Source organism: Pecten maximus, chromosome 8 (genome assembly GCF_902652985.1).
Source record: "Pecten maximus chromosome 8, xPecMax1.1, whole genome shotgun sequence".
In the NCBI taxonomy this organism is placed as follows: Eukaryota; Metazoa; Mollusca; class Bivalvia; order Pectinida; family Pectinidae; genus Pecten; species Pecten maximus.
In genome coordinates, this window is record NC_047022.1 from 3,762,778 (window position 1) to 3,772,572 (window position 9,795).

General features: G+C 35.8%; 1 protein-coding gene across 1 annotated transcript; it reads left to right on the forward strand.

Moving 5' to 3' along the window:
- Positions 1 to 4,023: 4,023 nt before the first annotated feature.
- Positions 4,024 to 9,758, forward strand: LOC117333745. The gene is made up of 2 exons (XM_033893169.1): positions 4,024 to 4,201; positions 8,509 to 9,758. Exon 2 carries the CDS (start codon positions 8,685 to 8,687, stop codon positions 9,525 to 9,527), a length of 843 nt encoding a protein of 280 aa, XP_033749060.1. The 5' UTR covers positions 4,024 to 4,201; positions 8,509 to 8,684; the 3' UTR covers positions 9,528 to 9,758.
- The last annotated feature ends 37 nt before the right edge of the window (positions 9,759 to 9,795 follow it).

The window sequence follows — 9,795 nt, forward strand, 5'->3', positions numbered from 1 at the left end:
CAGTCACATCGGTGTCACTACCTTGTCACATAACAATCACATCGGTGTCACTGCCTTGTCACATAACAGTCACATCGGTGTCACTTTTGTCAATCATTTTTACTTTGTTAACATTGTCACTTGGTAAGGTTGGTTTTTAAATTGTGTTTTCATTGATTTTGGAAGAAAACGTTAACCATTATGCATAAACAATACAAACTGTGGGTTTTAAGCTGATTGTAACATGTCACCTATAGTTAATGTACAAATCTAAACATCTTTGTAGAAATATGTGTTATGAAAATGAATTAATTGATATATATCCGAATCCATTTGGATATGAAATCAAAGATACATGTAATTATACTACAAAAATTTATCAATTACATTTCATTGTGTATTTTCTTATGTAAACAAAATTTGTTTTATCTGAAATCTTGTATAAACTAGAACTAAACTATTGACTGATTAACAACAGCTACAGCTAAAAAAATAACATAAAATACCTAGTAGGTATAATTATTACATGAAAGATATTTCAGTAATATCAAATGAGCTAAAGGTAAAATGATACTTGTCTAATCTATTATTTTTCTGGTTAGATGTCAAATATACCCCGACTCACTCTCTACATTATATAACTTACACCCACCTAGCAGTGAAACGTACTGTCCATCTCCTACAGTCTATAACTTACACCCACCTAGCAGTGACACGTACTGTCCATCGCCTACAGTCTATAACTGTCTTCGTATTAATGCCATAAAACAATTTCAACATTTACAAAGATTTCCATTCTTCGACGTTTTGGTGAGCAATGGTACACATGTTGAACTATTTCAAAATAAAAACAGTGGATTTATTCATAAGGATTAATTACAATATTTTTCAATATTTTCTGCAAAAACAAACCAAACCTTGTTCACAGCATTCCTTATCTAATAATTATACCGACCATACATGTGATTTATCAACTAACCATTTGTCAGCATGTACATGCATGATGTTAAATGAAAATTTGAAATATTGTATCTTTTAGGTAAATACTTAGAATATCAGAAGAAATACTTCTACTTTTAAACAATGTTAATACTGTCATTAAACGTTAATTCAAAATAGAGAGATGTCATCACGTTTTCACAGAAATCTAAGATATCGATTGAAACGGAACTAAACCATCAACTGGATTACATTATAACATATATATGTGTAACCCTGGTAGATACTATCCGCAATATACCGCTCGGCTAGAGAGATCTTCTCTTTAGCTCGATCGGTTGAGCGTAAGACTAGTAAGCCAGAGGTCCTGGGTTCGATCCCTAGCGGAGGCAGTGATTTAAATCTAATTAATCCTGAACTCTGTTACATATGAACAGTACCATCAATTCTTTATTCTGTAATTCTATTTCAAAGCTTTAAAACAAAAGGTCTCCCTAGTAACCGTATAATTACACTAGCCCCAGTCTGTCTGTATCTATAACAACTATAGATACAAAGCACAGGTCTCCCTAGTAACCGTATAATTACACTAATCCCAGTCTGTCCGTATCTATAACAACTATAGATAAATAGAACAGGTCTCCCTAGTAACCGTATAATTACACTAGTCCCAGTCTGTCTGTATCTATAACAACTATAGATATATAGAACAGGTCTCCCTAGTAACGGTATAATTATACTAGTCCCAGTCTATCTGTATCTATAACAACTATAGATACATAGACTTACAAAGTCATTGGCATATACTTGATCAATTAACTTTTTAGTCATCAATGCTATTGTTTAGTACAAATAATTTTTTTTATATATTATATCACGTTACGGTATAGGACAATGTTATTACTGGATTGTTTGAAAGACGGTCTTAGATTAGCACTAAGACGTCAGGACCTAGAGTGAACATCTCTGTAGGATAGGTAAAACAGTATCACAAGATGATCGACACCCAGCACACAGGGCAGTAAATGATTGGATACATGTCTCACAGTTCATTGGGGCAGACGCAGGAAGAGGCAGAGAGCTCGGCTGGACAAGACCACCGGTAAACATGACAGCGTTTCCGGACAAACTAAACCATGGGGTCAGTCATGGACGATATTAGGGAATTGTATGAACAGAGGATATTATGCGGTCACTGTGAGTTTGTAACAGATGCTCTGGTACATGTGATGTCAAATATTTAACAAGCGCCCGCACCTTGTTGTGTTACAATAGAACGGTTTCCCTAGTAACCGTCCGCATCTTTAGAACATACGGGTGCTAGCCGTAGAATTAACATACAACTAGCCCAAGTATGTATGTTCCGCTTTAATCTTTAACTAGAATACTGATACATCAGAAATAGCCCTGCAGTGCCATCTTCTCTAAACCTGTGCTCTCCCTGTATTTGCATCGACATTTGATTACTTTTTCGGCATAGCCGTCTAATTTTCTTTTGGCCACGGATATGACGCGTCAGGTGGCGTTACTGGTCAAGATGAAGAATGTGATTGGTCAATGTAGCGGTAAATGCAAAATGCAGACATGCAGTTAAAGACGAAACAAAATTAAGATTGAATGCAAGCTGAATAAGTGGATGTATCTATTCAAAAGACACATTATTAAAAATTATATTCCTGATTCGAATGCATTCTTATTATCACCAAAAATGATTCAAACTGATATAATGTTGTTATCCGTGCTAAAACGCATTAGTTTTGATTTATTTCACCAGCAGTTTTACATTATAACCACCAGCATTAAAACTATGCCGTTTATCTTTTTTAAAAGATATTTCTTGTTAAATATGCCTTTAATCTCTGTAGTGAAATTAAAAACACATTGTATTGTAATTAAATGCACATAGACATATCATAAATTATTAACGTGAGAGACAGTCGGAGGGACAGACATCGTGATTTTTACAGGACACTCTCATTTTCATACGAGGCCATCAAAGCTGTGCGTTCGATACCCGAAGAAATTGAATCTTGGAACGCGAAATCACCATAAGTTTAATACAATTGTTGAAAATATTAAGTTCTTGATATATCTTAAATGAAAATATATTTCAAATGCCTATGTTATCAATTAATCAATCAGTCACTATATAAATATTCAATGACAGCATTTTAATCCGCCGAATAAACCATTTACAACTTCCCCGGGACGACAAAGGTCTTCATACATGTTTACTGAAGGCTTGTTATAAGACATGGTCTGGCTTCATTCACCCGGCCCAAAATGTTCTGTGTTGTTTCATTAATATTCCTAATCTTTTAATTTCCCGATATGAAGGCCATTACAGAATTTAAGGAAATTTCCTTAACAATGATTTCTTTTACCTAGTTAAATCCAATAATTCCTTCCTATGGGGAATTTGAATTATTGTCTCTTAGATCTGATGAATTTTAAATACGACTTACCGTCTTCCTGTCACAAGGAACCTAAGTTAAAATCCATCACAAGTTACTAATAAATTATTCGAAAAATGTCAGCACAGACAACATATCAATATTACTAACTGTTTGATGGTTCATGGATATGGGCATTTCAGCTGCATAGTTCCAATAGCTAGTTTTTGTGGCTGTACCGAAGACAAGCAACATCGAGCGTGGTCAGCTCTTGGATGGGTGACCGCTCCGAGATACTGATCCGTTGTACCCCCGGAGAACGTTACATGACAGCTCTCTCTGATCGATATTATATCGAGTGATCAGTTCATTACTTAAACAAGACATCGGTGCGTTGGTATTCACTGATCAATATATCTACATTTAGTAACGAAAAAAAAAATTAAATAAAAATGAATTTTGAGACCAGATGAGGTCTATATTAGTGGTGTACAAACCTTAACACACCTATATCTTGTGACCAGACGATGCCCATATTGGAGTACAGACGGGAACAGACCTACAATTTGAGACCAGTTAATGTTTTGCAGAAGCCCAATATAAGCTAAGCGTTTACGATAACTCGGTAGAATTATGTGTGTATTGGACTATTGTATAACACAATTAAACACTTATTTCTGACCCGGTAAAAGTACAGTCCTATTGTAGGGTCAGAAATATCTTAAACCTCCGTCCGCGGGAAATATGTTAGACGTGTTTTAAAAGACTGCAGCTACCTCGACATTTATCATGGGCTCAACATGTGATATATATCTTGGGATATTCTGCTTGATTGGATGAATGTATCCAAGACGTTTAATGTATGTAGACGAGCTGGAATAGAAAACAAGGTGAGTGGTTTTAAGCAACTACTGTTGTTTGTTGACATCATCAAATATGTCCAATTGATAATTACCCTGACAGACAAATGTCATCTGTTATTCCTAATTACAGGATATTTGTCCCGTCGGCTGCGGCGTCAACGTCTCTCTTTAAAGCCGTGTATTTAGATCCGTCGGTCAAATAATGTATTCAGATCACAACATCTCAACACACCCTTCATTTGAGGAACATCATCCAGAATGGTCCTGTGACTGGAAAACTGTAATTCTCGGAACCTTTGTAAACTTTGAACTGAATAGTTTTGTATTTAGCTCGGTTTCTCAAAAAACTTTTTTTTTTCAACCAAACCTGGAGTTTAGTTACAGAGGACGAGTAGTATGGATAACCCGCTAAATATGCGGGTTTTATTTTCAGTGTTTCTATAGTATATCAGTAGTATCACATGTGTCTGTCTCTGGTTAGAATTTAAAGGAGAATAATATTAGCCCATACTCCTACTACATGTATATCAACAAGGTGTAACAGTCGAAAAACCGGAAGTGTGGGTTACGTAGCTTCGATTCATTTTGTATTTAAGTTCGACCCTACTAAAATATCAAATGCGCGCAAACTTCAGTAACGTACCTTGGTTTGGAATAATTAAATACCAGTGCACGTTTTTTTTTTTTGTTTTTTTTTTTGTTGTTGTTGTTTTTTTGTTGTTGTTTTTTGTCGTTTTACACTAACTGAGAAAATGGACCAAAATAGCCGACACGATGCATCGACTGTGGAACGGAAGTAAGCTATATATTTCATTTTTAAAGCGGTTTTGAAACTGCCAATCTGATTGGTCAAAAGCTCTGTTAACAATACTTACTATAACTGTCGACCAATCAGACTGTCGGTTTTAAAATAGTCTTAGATAAACAGCCTACTTCCGTTCCACAGCCGATACATCGTCTGATCTTCAAGTGTGGCACTTCTTGATATTGTAGGAGTAGGGGCTATTTTTTCTGCATTTAATAACCAGAATCAGACGCATTTGGGTTTATTTTAACATTTCGTGTTCGATTTCAAACTCTCTATCAGCTTCATTTTTGAACGAATTTTAATCAAAGTTCATCTAATTGTCAGTGTCAGAAAACCTCGAACGAGTTCGTGTTTCAGAGTGCAAAGGTCAAAGATAAGGTCACCGTTGATATTTATACTCATTGTCAGCGCTCTAGCTAGTTTACTATTCAATGCATTTTAATCAAATTTCATAAATTGGTCAAAGAGGAGAACATGTGGAAAGAACTTGTGTTTCCAGTGAAAAGGTCCAATACAAGGATCACTGTTACTAAGAAAATTCCCTCCAGCGACGTAATTTGTCAACATATTTTGGTCAAACTTCCTTTTAGGAGATGGCATACTGTATTTATTTATTTGTGCTACAAACTTTTCCGGGAAACGTTAAGGAAATTTTATTAATAAATTAAGCCGGTAAATGTGTGACAGATGTTTAAAAAATGAAATTGCATTGTTATGATTCTATCACTTAAATTTATCTTTTTAACAGTTTTTCTGAATTCATCGTACATGTATCTTACTTGTCGATTATCTCCCCTTATTAAAGTCTTTGTTACCACAGTTCACTGCACACAGCCTCCTACCATGGACATATACTGTATCATGTTGCCTCTAAAAGGGAGTCGTGTGAGCAGTGGACCGTGGTAGCGAGTGATTTATCATCCACAGTTTTTTTTCGGCATAGCCGTATGACACTCGTCACATCTCGGCCGACTCCGTAACTCCATCTAACTAGTTAGATGAAGGGTACCGGAATCGGCCGAGGTTAGCCGAATGAGCCGTATGATATTCCTTTGGTCCCGGATATGACGCAACAGGTGGCGTTACTGGTCAAGATGAAGTATGTTATTCGTCAATGTAGCGGTAAATGCAAAATGCAGATAAAGTTAAAAAAGAAACAAAGTTAAGATTGAATGCAAGCTAAATAAGTAGTTGTATCTTTTCAAATGACACATTGATAAAATTATATTCCTGATTCAAATGCAGTCTTATTATCATCAAAAATGATTCAATTTTGTTATCCGTGCTAAAACGCAAAACCTGTGGTTCCACTCGATTCACCGGTAGAGGACTAAAAATTTAAACTGCTGGTCAGGTCGAACTTACTTCAAGACACTTAATGATCAATTTTAAAATAAGATTTAGTTTTTCATTGTTTTTTCCTCAAAACAATCATCTTAGCACGACGAACAAATTATTTCCTTCGTCAGTTCGACTTATACAATATAAGAGTTTGCGTTTTTATCAAAAGACACACACTAGATGATATTACATGTACGCTACACAGGTCTGTGGTAGAGTCGTACAAACGGCATCCATTGTGGTAGTTTAATACCGATTTAACTTTCAGTGTTCAGTACTAACGTTAAAGTCCGGCTATTGTGTCAGGTCAATACCGATCAATTTGCAGCTTTTCAAAACGTAATTCGCCTTCCTCGGGTCAAGCTTTTGTCAATACCGAAGTGTTTTCTGTGTTCTGTATATCGAACTTTCAAATATCATAATACGCTTCCAAAGGTCTTGTCCGGTATTACGGTAAACTAAACCCCTACTCTCTGGTCAGAAAGATTTTTAAACCCTGATCTTCTACTTCAGATATATACAAGTCATTATTCATTGTAGCAATATATAGTTCGTGTTATGATAACACCGATAGGTAATATTTAGCCGGTTTAGGAAGGGACTGGATTAATACTATTTTCATTAACAGATATAGATACAACAGTTCATATTCCTATGGTACGGAAGAGCATTTTTGCCATCAATTATACCGTGACTCATATCTGAAAAACTACACTTAAGATATTTGTACTTAAATACATATAAACAAAATTTAATATTATAGAATAAGTGTATTTATACAGTTAATTATAAGTACGGTAACTACAAATAGTATATCTGTACTTTTGATGTATGTTCAACGGTATATCTTATTTTAAACAATAAGTGAATAAATGTTATCGGCAGTTATTTTTCACTGATCTCACTTATTTTTAGAGGGATATTCTTTCGTTTTGATAAAGTTTAGTTCGTCAAAATTAAACTTACTGGAAAATATATATTTTTTCCAAGAAGTAAAAGTTATGACCTAAGAAAATTCGTTAAACTTCTTCGAGTATTAAGTCCTGAAAATCCTTAATTCGCCCCGAAGTATATAACTAACTACCGCAAAGACATTGTGTACGATAGTCTTTTTCCTCTACATCTCGGCGTTAATTTCATTGCTTGTAGGCACACACACTCATATACTCATCTTTCGGGCATGGATTTCATCAATAGAATTTGTGTATCTTTCTGATGTCCTAACGAAGGAATGCCCCTTTAATGGCTTTTATATTGTGAAATCATATTTGTTAATATGTATTTAAGAACAAATCTCATAACTGTAGTTTTTTTCAGATGTAAGTGTATAATTGATGGCGGTACCCTAGCAACCGAATTAACATAGTAATATACGAAATAGCACTAGTAAAAAAGTCATATAAACACATTATATTTCTGGCAAAAACAGATACAACAAAACTAGCAACCATAACACATCCTGATATATATGTTTGACGATATTAGATACAAAAAAAAAAAGACTTATAATATAATATAAATATACAAAATAAATATATCAATAACCGTTTGTAGAGGCAAAACAGATGTTTGGTGTATAGAGCTGGCCATTAGTTTTTGTATCCGTTTTACGATATTGGATATATAGAGTGTCTAGAAATATTAAGAATTATCCAGATTATTATTATCCATCACCGATAGGCGTATCAGTGTGATAAACGATATGAAAAGCCTGGAATGTATTCAAATGTTAGAATTACGACATTCCACAATGTATGGATACCTCGCGCCATATTCTCGATCGCCATTTGTGTATTACAAGTCTCTGAGTACACTAACCATATTTTGTTCGGTCATCTTAATTATGCATGGTTTGTCTTCCCGTTTTTCATGTATTGTTAAACGTCAAGGTCAATGTCAAGGTCAAGGTCCAGGTCAAGCTCAGTTAAAGTATTGTTAAACGTCAAGGTCAATGTCAAGGTCAAGGTCAAGCTCAGTTAACATGTATTGTTAAACGTCAAGGTCAATGTCAAGGTCAAGGTCAAGCTCAGTTAACTATGTCAATTTAGCATTAATTCAGGGAGAAATGCTGAACCTGCATTAGTAAACGTGTACATTTTACAAGAACGTGTCTAATTAATTTGTTTTGAAAGGTGCTAGAACCATATAATCTTATCGTATTTTCCTTTTTTCTTCTAATTAATAGGCTGGCAAATTCCTTGGACCAACCATCTGGTAACCTGATTTCAATGGATTCCCTTCTGAATGTCGGAACAAGCTTTTTTTGTTGGATATACTATTGACCGCGATATAACTAACTCCTCTGCCGTTTAATCAACAATCAACACCATCAAAAGTTTTATTTCTGACAAGAAAGGCCTGATGACGTCAGAGACAACAATACTGAGTGAGTGGAAGTCTCCATGTTTTGTCACATCAATTTACCCGACCACTGATGGCCAGGTTTGGACCAATTGTTACTACAGTGACACCATTACACTACTGGATAAATCGGGTGACGTTATACAGGAGATCAAACACACTAATGGAATCGTGGACATTGGATTCTCACCAGACAACAGCACACTATGGGCCTGTAACACCGAAAACAACGTCCTAGAACTCGAGTCTGGAAAACTAGTAAACAGATTCAATACCGAGCGGAAGCCATGCAGCATCTGTATCACAGCCAGTAATGACGTCATTGTAGGGTGGGACTACCACGTGACAAAATTTACAACTGGCGGTAAAAAGTTAGTTACCACAGACTCTACAGGGGATGGGAAACCGTTACTAGGACGACCACACAGGATGGCCGAGTGTCCAGTCACTCAAAACATCGCTGTCGTTAATTTGTATAACATATTTGGTCTTGATGAAGGAGAAGACTGTGTCGTTGTCATGGATACAGACTTAAATGGGCTTTTCTCATATCATGGTGAAGTCCCTTGTACGTATCAGCAAACATCGCAGTCAGAGGACAAACCATTTGACCCCTGGGGTGTGGTTTATGACAGCGTGGGGAACCTCATCATTGGGGACAGCAACAACAACCGTGTCCTACTTATAAGTGGGCGTGGCGAGTTCCTCAGGATCATACACACGGACATATTCTGTATCTCAGCTGTTGGTATTGCCAAAGAGGATGTCCTGTGGACGGTTACTGGGTATAGCAACGTCAAACTTCTACAGTACTCCAGCGTATCTGGTAACCATGACAACTAACACTTATAGTTCGAATGCTGCTACATCTAGAACACTAACATGAGTAGGCAAGGGTTCCACAAACAGCTAAAAAGGAGGGATTTCGGATAGAAATGCAGGACAGCAGCTTAACTGACCTCTGGTCATTAGACTTTTGTTTCATCCCAAATATGTTCTGTTTTAATATTTAAACTGTTTTGTTTAAAGTTTCTTGTGTAATGCTGTTAGTGTATATTCATTAAAATGTTGAAAGCAAAACAATTCTTGTTTTTATTTTACTAGTTACGAT

Coding starts and splice junctions, on each gene's coding strand:
- LOC117333745 (XM_033893169.1), top strand. CDS start 8,685: ATGACGTCAGAGACAACAATACTGAGTGAGTGGAAGTCTCCATGTTTT.